Source organism: Prionailurus bengalensis, chromosome A2 (assembly GCF_016509475.1).
Source record: "Prionailurus bengalensis isolate Pbe53 chromosome A2, Fcat_Pben_1.1_paternal_pri, whole genome shotgun sequence".
In the NCBI taxonomy this organism is placed as follows: domain Eukaryota; kingdom Metazoa; phylum Chordata; class Mammalia; order Carnivora; family Felidae; genus Prionailurus; species Prionailurus bengalensis.
Genome location: NC_057348.1, coordinates 145,375,845 through 145,391,147, shown reverse-complemented (window position 1 = coordinate 145,391,147; position 15,303 = coordinate 145,375,845). Strand labels below are relative to the sequence as shown.

General features: G+C 41.1%; 1 protein-coding gene across 6 annotated transcripts in view; it reads right to left on the bottom strand.

The window, feature by feature from the left end:
* Positions 1 to 15,303, bottom strand: part of NRF1 (nuclear respiratory factor 1) — a 146,080-nt gene that overhangs the window by 51,546 nt on the left and 79,231 nt on the right. For all 6 annotated transcript variants that reach the window (XM_043589515.1, XM_043589519.1, XM_043589516.1 and 3 more), the window contains exon 5: positions 14,700 to 14,840. In XM_043589515.1, the coding sequence (XP_043445450.1) occupies positions 14,700 to 14,840 (141 nt within the window). The remainder of the gene's footprint in view (positions 1 to 14,699; positions 14,841 to 15,303) is intronic.

Below are 15,303 nucleotides of genomic sequence, written 5' to 3'. Positions count from 1 at the left end.
TCTGCCCCTCCCCCATTCATGCTCTGTCTCTCTCTGTCCCAAAAATAAATAAACGTTGAAAAAAAAAAAATTAAAAAAAAAAAAAAAAAAAGAAGGCTAAATACCTTTAAATTAACACAAGACGACAGTGTTCAGAAAGAACTCGCTGTCAGAGTCTGCTCAAATCCCGCCTGGAACCCCATGCATTCTCTAATTCTGACTTCCAGCTTCTGACGCCACACCCATTCGCACCACAGTCTCCCACACTCCCCAGTCCTGGGTCACCCTGGCACATGGCTGTCTTGCATTTTGGCTCTCTCATATCAGGCTTTCCCCTGGGTTTCAAGGACTCATAGGTTATGGGAAGTGTGGGCAGAGCACCAGCCTACTCACTTCAAAGCCTCCTCTGCCCTCTCTCCAACCACCTATCTTCTTGAAGTCTTACTCTTGGCCAGGAGAACCCCACCTTCTTTCCCTAGACAGCCAAGCTCAAAATCTCGGTCAGCTTTACCTCTTTCCTTCAAACCCATCTAGCTACTCCGTGCAGGTTCAGTTCTTTCTTCTTTGAAGTGCCTGGGCTCTCCATCACTTCTTCTCTAGTCCCACCTTTGTCCCCACTTCCCAGCCCAAGGCTAGTGCATCCTTCCAGATGACCTTCTTGTGTAACTCCACATTCTCCCCTCTCTTCCCATCCCATGTATCCTTAACAGACAGGTTTCCCTGAATGCTGTGCAGCTCCAAGACTCAAAAACTTTCAAATGGCTTCTCACTACTAGCAACTCAACTGGACTCCTCTGTCCAGCTTTGCCACCTGCCACAGCCTGGCCTCCCACCACACTCAGTTTCCGCTAATTGCCAACAAGCAGCCTTGGTCCTCATTAGGTGAGTCTCTGCACTGTCTTATAAACTGAACTCATTTCTGCTTCTATGCCTTCGGATTTGTTCCCCCCATGGGAGCACCTTCTCAAGCTCAAGCCGACACTTGTTCCCTATTGCCCAGCAAATCCCACATTCTTTGTGAAATAGATCTTGACTACTTCTTTAGTCAGTTTGTTCTCAATCACTCAATAACACAAGCTCTAGACTCAGAGAGTTGGCTCGGAACACTAGCTCGCTCTCTGAATCTTAATTCCCTCAACTGCAAAGCAGTAATGATAATGGCAAGCATATAGGGTCAACTCAAAGGATCACATAGTGGGTACAGATACATAGCTGCATTGAATGAATAGCAGTTTTACTATTATTACTTCAGTCATCAGCCCTCTTTTTTTTTTAAGTTTATTTATTTAATATGAGAGAGAGATAGAGCCTTGGGAGAGAAAGGATCCCAACAGGCTCATTGTCAGCACAGAGCACGATGTGGGCGCTGAACCCACAAACAGTGAGATCACTACCTGAGCCAAAACCAAGAGTCAGACATCCAACCGACTGAACCACCCAGGCACCCGCCTCTTCAAATTCAATGAAAAAACCAATGTTCTGAAATGGTTTTCTAATACTAAACACAGTGATGTACGGAAAGACATTTATCCTTAGTTCTTCAAGGTGGGTATGGTGAAAAAATGCAGAAGAGGCAGAAGAATGAGTTTGTAAGTATCTGTGTAAACATGGTTGAAGAAGAGAAATAAAGAATGCTAGAATCAAAAAGCGACCATCTAGACCAATTCCATGCCTTCGGGAAGGGAGTTAGTACTCACATGCCCCAATACATAGATAGTGCAGGTGATCTGTTCTGCGGGATCTTCAAGCATTTAAAAAATTTTTCTTTTCCTTTTTTAATGTTTATTTATTTTTGAAAGAGAGAGCATGAACGGGGGAGGGCCAGAGAGAGAGAGAGAGAGAAACAGAATCTGAAACAGTCTCCAGGCTCTGAGCTGTCAGCACAGAGCCTGACGTGGGACTCGAACTCACAAACCATGAGATCATGATCTGAGTTGAAGTCAGACGTTTAACTGACGGAGTCACCCAGGCGCCCCTGAGCATTTTTTTTTTTTAAAGTACAAGCAGATTACTAATGGAAATCATTAGAAAATGGGACTCAATGTAACCATAATTAGAAGAAAGAGAGAACAAGACCTAGGAAGACTGTCAAAGATGTTCTATGTGTCAGAAACCTGGATAGGAAATGTTTCAAAGCCCTGGGAAGAAGAGAGTAGGAGAAACAAGCAACACGGTGGAGGGGGCGGGGGGGGGGGGGGGGGATGGTTATGCCCACAGGCTAAGACTTCCATTAAAAGTTAAAAAATGGGGGGCGCCTGGGTGGCTCAGTCGGTTGAGCGGCCGACTTCGGCTCAGGTCATGATCTCGCTGTCTGTGAGTTCGAGCCCCGCGTTGGGCTCTGTGCTGACAGCTCAGAGCCTGGAGCCTGTTTCGGATTCTGTGTCTCCCTCTCTCTGACCCTCCCCTGTTCATGCTCTGTCTCTCTCTGTCTCAAAAATAAATAAACGTTAAAAAAAAATTTTTTTTTTTTAAAGTTAAAAAATGGGACCAGAGTGCAATTTAACTGCTGGTGTACAAATTCTGATTCAGAGGCAGATTTTAGATTTTTATTAATTACCAACTGTATAAATTTGCCCACGTATCAAAACAAGAGGTAAAAAGCACTTTGTACAGTAAAAGTTCACTTGTCAAGTCTGTACATTTGGGGGATGAAGACTGTTCTTTGCTTTTAAATGCACAGAAATAATGTGACTTCACTGAAAAAGGCAATTTTCCATCAGACTTTTTTTTAAAGTTTATTTATTTATTTTGACAGAGAGAGCACACACACTTGGGGCAGGGGCAGAGAGGGAGGGGGAGAGAGAGAATGCCTAGCGGGCTCTGCCCTGTCAGCACAGAGCCCAATGCAGGGCTAGAACTCATGAACCATGAGACCATGACTTGCGCTGAAATCAAGAGTCTGACTCCTAACTGAGACACCCAGGCGCCCCCATCAGGCTGTTTTTATAATGTCCCAAATAAACAGTGCTCAGGCTAAAGGGACTATCAATAAGAGAAAATGAACTGTTCAGTACAGAAAGAGTTAAATGATTTCTTTCCAGAATTCAGCACTGTGTTCTCATTACCAGTTGGATTAATTACTGGTCCTGGAGAGTTTTGGAAACCCAAGCTACTCAATGTGCTTGTTAAGGAAGGTTTGTCTTTAATCCCCAGGGGAGACAATCAATAGGATCAGCAAAGGTAAAGCCTACCCTCCCAGGCTGTCCTTTAATTGGACAAGCTTTCCCAGCCTCCCATTCTGATTCAGGGTTCTAAATGGATTTAAAGTGCCTCGCTTGGCCAGTGAACTCACCCCAAACCAGCAAAGAGTGGACAGTACCACTCCTTCCAGGGCACATTCAGCAAAGAAAAAACATACCAAGTTCCTGCCAGTGGCAGTCAAAAGTAAAGATTATGTGGAAACCACAGAGGGTTTTTAAAAAGATTCTCTAAAATTCTAAAAAGTTTAATCTATCCAAAATGAAATAAGAATCCTTACTATGTTAGAAATTTTCCCCTTATAAATCTGCCGTCCAGCAACACATTACCCTGACACATTCCCAAATGCCTGCCTACTCTTTGCTCAGCTTGTACCCGAGTCTAGGATTTTTGAGGCTCCTGGTGTTTACTTTGATTCAGTTACCAAGAAAAGACCTCGCAAATTAAAATGTTTGCCAACTCCCCCTCGACGGAAAAGAGTATACATAATAAATTTCGAGAAATGCGGCTTCATTATTTTAATTTAAAATCATGACCCTCCAGGTTGACAGACTCAATTATATTCAAATGGATATTTAAAGGGCATTAGAGGGGCGCCTGGGTGGCTCAGTCGGCTAAGCATCCGACTTCGGCTCAGGTCATGATCTCACGGTCCGTGAGTTCGAGCCCCGCATCGGGCTCTGTGCTGACAGCTCAGAGCCTGGAGCCTGTTTCAGATTCTGTGTCTTCCTCTCTCTCTGACCTCCCCATTCATGCTCTGTCTCTCTCTGTCTCAAAAGTAAATAAACGTTAAAAAAAATTTTTTTTGAAAAAAAAAAAAGAAAACATCTTTCCTTAAAAAAAAAAATAAATAAAAAAATAAAGGGCATTAGAAAGCAAAAGCAAAGATTTTTTTGCTCACTATCTGGAATTATTTGTACCACTGACCTCTGTTCACAGAGACAGTGGAAGTGGCTTTCCTTGTTAGAAACGCCAGTCCTATATCCCTATTCCCTAGTAGCACCAGCAGAAACAGCAGCTTCTTTTAATCTCATTTCTCCATAAAACACAGTCCCATAGAAACAGGGGAAGAACAAGTTGGAAGGAAGAAGAAGTTCAGAGAATACAAGTCAATGAACACACTCATTTCAAGACTCTTCTCTCAGGCCAACCCTTCTGCTCCGTCTCCACACCCCATCAACCTACCAAATTGTCTCCCTCACATTCATCAAAATGCTCTTAAAATTCTACCTTCTCTTTGAAGGAGTCTCAGATTGGTCCGTTTCTGCTACCTCATCCCAGCTGTACTCTTTTGTACAAAAAAACTGAAATAACACAGTCCTTTTTTCCATCCACCTTCCCCAATCCAGTCACCTGTCAGAAGCAGAACATCCTTCCTTATAGGCCCATCTATACATTTACATGAATATATGATGGAAGAGCACAGTTTTATGTGATGAAATAAAACACAAACAGTACCATATTGTACATAGTTTACTACAACTCACTTTTCCCCCTCAACATGCTGTCACAGAGATCTTCTCACGGCAGTGCAACTAGAATAACCTCACTTTTAAAAAGTAGTTGCGTAGCGTCCACGATACAGACTTTGCCCTTTTATTTAACCATTCTCCTGCTGATGAACATTTAGGTTATTTACGGGCCTTGTAAAATGTTTCTTTGTGCACATGTGTATTTCTCTAGTAGCAAAGTGAACTTGCTGCTTAGAAGGTACATGCATTTAACATTTTAATAGACACTGCCAAACTGTCCTCCAAAAAGTTGGCCAATCCCGCTCTCATCAACAGTACACAACAATACCCATTTTTTCACACCATCCTTCACCTTTATTACCGAGCTTTCTTATTTTGACTCATCGAATGTGGGGGAAATGGTAATCATTTTAATTTTCATTACTAGTGAGGTTGAGAATCTTTTCATACGTTCACCGATTATCTTCTCTTTTGTGAACTGTTTAGGATGCCTTGCTTATTTTTCAAATCATCTCTTTCTTATTAATCTGAAGGATATATTAATCTGTTCTGGATATTAATACTTTGCCATATAATTTGCAAATATTTTTCGCTAGTCAAGTTGTATCCTGCACATGGAATTTATATGCCTACTCCCTTTTATTAGTATTCCTAATTATACCGCTATTCTTTTACTCTACTCAAAATATGCTATGTTCTACTCAAGAATTCGATGTATCTATCTATCTATATATATACAGATAGATATAGATAGATAGATAGATAGATATGTATTTTTTTTGGTAATGTTTATTTATCTTTTGAGATAGAGTCAGAGTGAGAACAGGGGAGGAACAGAGAAAGAGGGAGACACAGAATCTGAAGCAGGCTCCAGGCTGAACTGTCAGCACAGAGCCCAACACGGGGCTCGAACCCATGAACCACGAGATCATGACCTGAGCCAAAGTCAAACGCTTAACCAACTGAGCTACCCAGGTGCCCCAAGAATTCAATATTTTTGTTACCAATAATTTTGTCATTCTCTTAATTTCATCCTGCCTACCTAACATTTACCAAATGTGTAGTGGCATCGTATACATAAACATTTTTTGATAATTTAGTAGGAAAAGCCTACTCTGCATATAGGTTTTGACATTACAGGAAGGAGAAGCAGTTTGCAAATTATCTACAACAGTGGTTCTCAACGTTGGCTGCACAGTGGAATCGCCTTTAAACACTATGCATGCCTGGATCTCACCCCCAAAGATTCTGATTTAATTGGTCTGGACTATGGCCTAGGTACTAGGACTATAAATTCTCTGGATGATTCTACTATGTGGTGAAGTTTAAAGACTACTTTACTAAAATAATCCTTTTTGTCATAAAATATACGTAACAAAATTTATCACTTAAATATGTACAATTCAGGGGCATTAAGTACATTCAGAATGCTGTATTATTTGTGGAACTTATTCATCATCCCAAACAGAAACTCTGCATGCATTAAGCACTAACTCCCCAGCCTCTTGATTCTACTTTCTGTCTCTATGAATTTGTCCATTCTAGGTAAGTCATATAAGTGGAATCAACATAGTATTTGTCTCTTGTGTCTGGCTTATTTCACATCGCATAATGTTTCCATTCTTTGGGCAGGAGAGACCAAACCTATGCTTTTTCAAAACAATACTCAAAAAACCTAAACGAATGAATATTTTCTAGGTAAAGCATGTCAAACCCTGTGAATAACTTCTTCCTAACGAAGCAGTCACTAGGCTGAATGTTTCTGAAGGCTTTTCCTGAAAACTGGTGAAGAATTACTATCCCATTGCATCATCACTCCAAGGGAATATTAAAGCAACACAGACTGCCCCAGTGAGAGTAAGAGGAGGACAGTAAGTTCAAGCGAGGAAAGGGAAGGGACAAGGGAAAAAGCAGTGGGGTTTTTAAAAGCGTAATTATTATACAATATTTATATTAGTTTCAGGTGTACAACATATTGGTTTGACAATTCTATACATTACGCAATGCTCACCAAAATTACTGTAGTCACCATCTGTTACCATATGATGTTACTACAACATTATTGACTATATTCCCTATGCCGTTTCATCTCCATGACTTATTTTATAGTTAGAAGTTTGTACCTCCTGATGCCTTGTATCTATTTGCCCAACCCCCTACTCACCTCCCCTCTGGCAACCACCAGTTTGTTCTCCGTATTTAAGAGTCTGTTTGTTTTGTTTTTTTAGATTCCACATATAAGTGAAATCATAGGGTATTTTTCTTTCTCAGTCTGACTTATTTCACTTAGCGTAATACCCTGTAGGTGCCTCCATGTTGTTGCAAAAGGCAAGATCTCATTCTTTATTATGGCTGAGTAATATTCCATTGTATATATACGTCCTCTTCCTTATCCATTCATCTATGGATGGACACTTGGGCTGCTTCTGGCTATTGTAAATCTGGCTATTGTAAATAATGCTGCAATTAACACAGAGATGCATATATCTCTTTGAATGAATGTTTTTGTTTTCTTTGGGTAAATACCCAGTAGTGGAATTACTGGATCACATGATATTTCTACTTTTTAATTTTTTGAGAAATTCCCGTTGTTTGCCACACTGGCTGCAATGTACATTTCCACCAATAGTGCACAAGGTGTTCTGTTTTCTCCACATTCCCACCAACACTTCTTATTTCTTGTCTTTTTGTTGATACTAGCCATTCTGAGAGGTATGAGGGAACATCTCATTGTGGTTTTGATTTGCATTTCCCTGATGATGAGTGATGTTGAACATCTTTTCATGTGTCTGTTGGCCACTTACATGTCTTCTTTGGAAAAATGTCTATTCAGGTCCTGCGACCATTTTTTTTTTTTTTTTTAATTGGATTGTTTGGGTTTTTTGGTATTGAGTTGTGTAACTTCATTCTGTATTTTAGATATTAACCCCTTAACACACACATCATTTGCAAATATCTTCTCACATTCAATAGGCTGCCTTTTTGTTTTGTTGATTATTTCCTTTGCTGGGCAAAGCACTTTTATTCTGGCATAGTCCCGGTAATCTATTTTTTCTTTGTTTTCCTTGCTTAAAAAGACATATACATAAATATGTTGCTAAGGTGATGTCCAAGAGATTACTGCCTATGTGTTCTTCTAAGAGTTTTCTGGTTTCAGGTCTCACATTTAGGTCTTTAATCCATTTTGAGTTTATTTTTGTGTAAGGGTGAAAGAAAGTAGTCCAGTTTCATTCTTTTGCATGTAGCTGTCCCATTTTCCCAGCACCATTTTTCCCATTTTATATTTTCCCCCATTTTATATTCTTGCCTCTGTGGTCATAGATTAATTGACCATCTAAAGGTGGATTTATCTCTGGGCTCTTTATTCTGTCTGTTGATCTATGTACCTATTTTTGTGCCAGTACCATACTATTCTGATTACTACAGCTTTGTAGTACATCTTGAAATCCGGGATTGTGATACCTCTAGCTGTGTTCTTCTTTTTCAAGACTGCTTTGGCTATCTGGGGTCTTTTGTGGTGCTAAAGAAATTTTAGGATTATTTGTTCTAATTTTGTGAAAAAATGCTATTGGAATTTTGATAGGGATTACAGTGAATCTGTAGATTGCTTTGGGCAGTATGGATATTTTAACATTATTAATACTTCTAATCCATGAGCATAAAATGTCTTTCCATTTGTTTGTGTCCTCTTCAGTTTCTTTCATCAGTGTTTTATACTTTTCAGAGTACACGTCTTTTACCTCCTTGGTTAAGTTTATTCCTAAGTATTTTATTCTTTTTGGTGCAACTGTAAATGGAACTGTTTTCTTCATTTCTCTTTCTGCTTTGTTATTAGTGCACAGAAATGCAATACATTTCTGTATATTAATTTTGTATCCTGCAACTTTACTGAATTCATCTATCAGTTCTAATAGTTTTTTGGTGGAGTATTTAGGGTTTCTATAGATAGTATCATGTCATCTGCAAATATTAACAGTTTTATACTTCTTCCTTACCAATTTGGATGCCTTTTATTTCTTTTTCTTGTCTGAGTGTTGTGGTTAAGACTTCCAGAATTATGCTGAATAAAAGTGGCGAGAGGGGACATCCGTGTCTTCTTCCTGATCTTAGAGAAAAAGCTCTCAGTTTTTCCCCACTCGGTATAATGTTAGCTGTGGGTTTTTTATACATGGGCTTTGTCATGTTGAGGTATGTTCCCTCTAAAACCACTTTGTTGAGAGTTTTTTTTATCATGAGTGGATGTTGTATTTTGTCAACTACATTTTCTGCATCTCATGAGATGACCATATGGTTTTTAACCTTTCTCTTGTTAATGTGATGTATCACACTGATTGAATGTCAATATTGAACCACTCTTGCATCCCCAGAATAAATAACATTTGATCATGGGAATGATTTTTTTTTTTTTTTTTATTGTTGAATTCAAATTGCTAGTATGTTGTTCAGGACTTTTGCACCTATGTCCATCAGAGCTACTGGCCTGTAGTTTTCTTTTTTGGAGTGTCTTTTTCTGGTTTTGGTATCATAGCAACACTGGTCTCATAGAATTAATTTGAAAATTTCACTTCCTTCTCTTTTTTTGCAATAGTTTGAGAAGAATAGGTATTAACTCTTAGGTATTAACTCTTCTTTACTTTTTATTTAAAAAATTTTATTTATTTATTTTGAGAGAGAGAGAGAGAGAAAGAGAGAGAGAGAGAGAGAGAGAGAGAGAGAGAGAGACACTAGGACAGGGGCAGAGAGACAGTGAGAGAGAATCCCAAGCGGGCTCTGCATTGTCAGTACAGAGCCCGATGCGGGGCTCAAACTCACGAACCCTGAGATCATGACCTGAGCTGAAGTTGGACACTTAACTGACTGAGCCATTGAGGCAACACTCTTCTTTAATTTTTTTTTTTTAATTTTGTTTTGAATGTTTATTCATTTTTGAGAGAGAGTGACAGACCGTGAGTGGGGGAGGGGCAGAGAGAGAGGAAGACACTGTATCTGAAGCAGGCTCCAGGCTCTGAGCTGTCAGCACAGAGCCCAATGCAGGGATTGAACTCACAAACTGAGATCATGACCTGAGTCAGTTGACGCTTAACCGATAAGCCACCCAGGCGCCCCAAGAAATCCTTTTAAAACAGTAAATGTTCAGTGTAGATGAGCTGAAATACTCAACCTGAGTGATGATTACAATATAGTTTTATATAAAGAGAGACAGAGAAAGCACTGGCAATATGGACTCAACCATTCATTCCATTTCTGTTACTAGCTTGCTTCATAAATTGCTTCCTCTCTTTATGCCTCAATTTTTCAATATATTGTCACCTGTATTGTCCCACTTCGTTGCCGAGCCAAATAAAAATTCCAGATTCACTAACTTTCTGTAGGTGAAAAATGGGTGAGAAATGGTATGTTCAGGTTATTCAAAAGTTAATATAGTTTGTATATAGTTAGTATTAATAATTGGTAATAATATCTTTGTGTGATGCTTTAGTTTTCAAACTACCTTCCCTATAATATTTTTTCTTCCCCTGACTCCATAAAGTAGGAGGGGATAGATAACTCTCACTTTCCAGATGATCACGGGTAATATTTTGGTTCTACAGTAAACAGATTTCTCTCTCTCTAAAGTTTTATACACACACACACACAGGCCAAGTTTTGTGTGCATGTTTAAACAAATGAAATTGATTAACTCAATTATACATTCCCTGAAAAAAAAAACTAGCCCTTCCCAAAGAAACACAAAATGAAGTGCTAAACAAAGTACTGAATAAAGCACTCGAATTAGAGTACATAAGAAATGTTATTTTACAAGCAGTTAAAACAATTGGAACCCTCTATCCCACAGCAATAGAGAGCAAGCCAGCATTTTTAGTGTCTAATATTTCATTGGATAATAAACTTCTAGTCTCGTTTGGGAGCTGTTCTTCTTGCATGTAAACACTAAACATCACTACTATAATTTATTCAAGCACATTGTTCCCAGATTTTCCTATTATAAACAATGCCACAAACATACATCTTTGCTCACTTAGAGGGCATGACATACACGTGTTACGTCTTGATATGCACTACCAACCTGCTTTCTGGAAAGATCGTACCACTGCACATTTCTATTGACAGTGTGTTAAAATGCTCATATTCCCATTCCTTTTCCTTTGGAGGTTTGGCTTGAAATAACACCCTGCTTTTCTGCCATTAATAGTGAAAAATCTTAGGGTCAATTACAAAAATGGTAACTGGCTCACATTAAGAACAAGTATCTGAGAAAAAAAAATAATAATAAAAAAAAAGGTTCCAAGGAGAAAACCTGGGAACCAAATATTCAGAAACTCCCATTTAATTAGGAGCTGGAGTTTTCATTGCCCTGCTCACTTGTCACCATCTGTTTGTTTTGTTTTGTTATGTATTATTTTTTAGTCATGATCTGTGATGAGAAGGGAAAGAAAGGAATGTAGGATGATAAAGAAAATGCATGCCCCCAACAAAGTACCAGCTTCCCTTGGATCCATCATTACACAAAGCTCTCCTGAGTGTATATTTCACAAAACTGGAAAACAACACAGTTTCGAATGTTTTACCTCCAGCATGAAAATTAAACTGTCCGTTCTGACTTCTGAGGCCATCAGCCAAGTTTTGTAATTATCAGTGATATTATTGTTGATTGATATTAATCATTTAATATAATCAAAACCTCAGATTATTTCAATCGAACACATCAAATGTGACAAAGAAGAAAAAAATGCCCATCACAGGAGAGGACATAGTGCCTCACATACCTAACACAGTATTCTTTTTTTTAAAGTTTATTTATTTTGCGGGAGAGAACACATGCGTGCATGCAAGCGGGGCGGGCAGGGGGTGGGGCAGAGAGGGAAGGAGAGAATCCCAAGCAGGCTCTATGCTGTCAGGGCAGAGCCCGACGTGGGGCTCCATCTTACAGACCATGACACCAGGACCTGGGCCGAAATCAAGCTTTGGACGCTTAACTGACTGAGATACGCAGGTGCCTCCTGACATAGTATTCTTAAGCAGAAGCTTAGTCAGTTTTACATATACTTTATATGTGAGACACAGAGTAGATCCTTTTCTTTTTAATGTTTATTTATTTATTTTGAGAGAGAGAGCAAGCAGGGGAGGGTCAGAGAGAGGGAGAGAGAAAATCCCCCCAAAGCTCTGCTCTGTCAGCAAAGAGCCTGACACAGGGCTTAATCTCACAGTCTGTGAGATCATGGCCTGAGCCAATGTCAAGAGTCAGATGCTTAACTGACTGAGCCACCCAGGTGCCCCCAGAGTAGACTCTTTTTTTTTTTTTTTTAATTTTTTTTTCAACGTTTTTATTTATTTTTGGGACAGAGAGAGACAGAGCATGAACGGGGGAGGGGCAGAGAGAGAGGGAGACACAGAATCGGAAACAGGCTCCAGGCTCCGAGCCATCAGCCCAGAGCCTGACGCGGGGCTGGAACTCACGGACCGCGAGATCGTGACCTGGCTGAAGTCGGACGCTTAACCGACTGCGCCACCCAGGCGCCCCAGAGTAGACTCTTTATATCAATCAGGTAAAAAAAAAAATTCACCTTATGTTTTCTTTCATTACTCAGAATGGTCCTAAGGACAAAATAGCAGGTATGAAGTGACAGGAAAAAAGTTTAGATAATGCTTTCCTTTTTGAACCATTATCTAGATAGTCTCCAAATGTCTGCAGAAAGACCTATGAATCCAAAAAGCAAAAGATCACAATTTAGCTTTACAAAATGCTGTACTGCTTTAGACTAAGTTGCAGGTTCAGACTCAGCAAGAAAAGAAGTGCCACCTCCCAAGTAGCAGCATCGATGTCTGCAGCCAGTGGACACCCCGCTCGGAAGACTTGCAATCCGGGTACCTACCACGTGGGATTCATTTTACTCTGACCCTTAGGTCATTTACTGAACAGATACTATTATTTAGAATTTAGATGTTATCTAGGTGCTGCGAGCTGCAGTGGACAGCAGTAAAGGATAGAAAGTAAATCCCGGCTCTCAAATTCTAGCTGGAAAGACGGACTGCAGACAAATATAAATGCTGACGAATCAGATAGCTCCAGGGTAATCAGTGTTATAAAGACATAAAATATGGGATGCATTAGGAAGTGACTTGGTAGCAAAGAGAAAGCTCCATTAGATGGCATACTCAAGAAAGGCTTGTTTCAGGAGGTGATGTCTGAGCCAGACTTTGAATAAGGTAAGGTTAAGCAGGCAATGATGTGGGAAAACAGTGTTTCAGGCAGAGGAAACAGCAAAAGTGAAAGACTGGCCTGGAGCGTTTGAGAAAAAAAGGCCAGTGTGGCCAGAGCACAGTGACTGAGAGGGAAAATGAAGAATGAAGTTGGAAGAGGCTGGATTCTCAGATTATACAGGGCCTCAGAGGCCACAGCAGAGTCTGAATTTGATTCTAGGAATAGTGGGAAGCCATTAAGGAGCTTAAGCAAGAGAGTGATGAGAGCTGATTTAAGTTTTTAAAAAAATCTCTGGTGGCTCTGTGAAGTACAGACGGCAGCCGAGCAAGAACAGCAACCAGGAGAGCGACAGAACTGATGAGCTGAAATAGTCTCCATGGGAGAGATAACTCGGTTTGGGTGAGGGTGGTAATGGGAACTAAGAAGAACAGGCAGGTTTAGGGGACATCTCAGAGCCGAACTGACATGACTTGCTAATGAATCACGTTGCAAGCGAGGGCAAAACAGGGAAACGAAGGGTTGCTCCTATGCCAGCACTTGAGCAACCAGACAGATGGTGGTGCTGTTAACTGATGGGGGGGGGGGCGGGCAGTGATAGGGGGAACTGAGGGTTGGGCGATGAAAGGTCCTGTCTGGGCCACACTGGGCACTGGAGATCAAACAGGGGTATAAGCCGGGCTATAAACAGCATATAGAGGAGACGTAAAGCCCACAGGACAGGATGAGACCACTTGGAAAGAAACTAAAGATACGGACATGCCAATATCGATCAGGTGAGAACAGGAAGAAGAGTCAGCAGAATTGCTGAGCGGGAGCACTGTGAGGTAGGAGGGTATTCAGGAGAGTATGGGGTCAGAAACAGAGAACATTTTAAGAAGGAAGGAATAATCAACTGTGTTAAATGTTGCTGGAAGACACCGAATAAGATAAGGAAAGGAAACTCACAACTGGATTTAGCAAGAGAGGAGTATATTAATAAAGAAATACGGTGGGGGGCGCCTGGGTGGCGCAGTCGGTTGAGCGTCCGACTTCAGCCAGGTCACGATCTCACGGTCTGTGAGTTCGAGCCCCGCGTCGGGGCTCTGGGCTGATGGCTCAGAGCCTGGAGCCTGTTTCCGATTCTGTGTCTCCCTCTCTCTCTGCCCCTCCCCCGTTCATGCTCTGTCTCTCTCTGTCCCAAAAAGAAATAAACGTTGAAAAAAAAATTAAAAAAAAAAAAAAAAAAAAGAAATACGGTGGGAAAATGTCACAAAAGGGCATTTGATCTTGATCAAGCTATCACTTTCAAAGCTAAGATATGTAAAACAGACCATCTCAGCAAAATTCCTGAGGTATGCTGATTTATCAGGCTAAGTCCATTTTGACTTCCCTTGTCAAAGAAAGAGGAGAGAACAATGACTCGGGAGGGTGTCCTTCTGAGTTTTCCATACTTATTCCCCAGAGAGGGGAGCCTTGGTGACAGCATGGCGGTATTCAGATTTACATGGAAAGAGGAGCAGCTCAGCCCCAAAGAATAACAGTTTATCTGCCTGCTTGATGGTGATTCATCAAAGTCCTAACAGTCACCTGTCCAAACCAACTCCAAGCCAAGTTTCTTTAATCTAATGGCCCAAATGAAAGAAAAGAGCTGTCAACCAAGGAGGAGACCACATCCGTGCTCTCTGGGTGGGAGCATTCTTCCAACACTACGTTCTCTTCCCCAAGGTTGTCACCGCCTCACTGTCAGACTCCAGCCTGCGTCTCTCTCTGCTGGTGTCACCGAGCACAAAACTGAGAAATGAGATCTGAGGCCCGCCCACACCTGGGCCACTCGCCTTTCTGTCTCCTCCTCACGGCCCGCCCCTTACCTGGGTCATTTTGTCCACAGAGACTGGAATTCCGTCGATGGTGAGAGGGGGCAGCTCCGAGTTAACCTCCTGTGGTGCAGGGGCGTGTTCCGCCAGGGCAGACTCCAGGTCTTCCAGGATCATGCTCTTGTACTTACGCACCTGCAGGGAATTAAGGGCAGAAATAAACAAGATGCCCGACAGCCAGGGAGGGTTGGTGCCAAGCAACCGGAAGGTGGGTAGGGCCGCCCCCCTCAACCACAGCAGAGTCCTAAGCACAAACACTTCTACAACTAGCAGATAAAAATACCCGATGGCCCCAAAGACATCACACCGTACAGAGTTCAGTGAAAAGATGATGAAACTACAGGTAATAACAGCAGAAAGGAGCCAGTGGGAAGTTTTACAGAAACACTGCTTCTCAGTTAAAATCACGTTTTCTCCATCAACACTGGCACCATCACCTGTTGCAGATCTAATAGGAGTGGAATTCTTTATTCTGTGTTGCCCAGGCCCTCTGATAAAAACCTAGCTGTGGCAGTTCATCACCAAAATCACTTCCAAGATCATCAAGGACTTGCATCTCTAAAACTCTAAGCAACCTATCTGAAACTGCTGCTGCTAC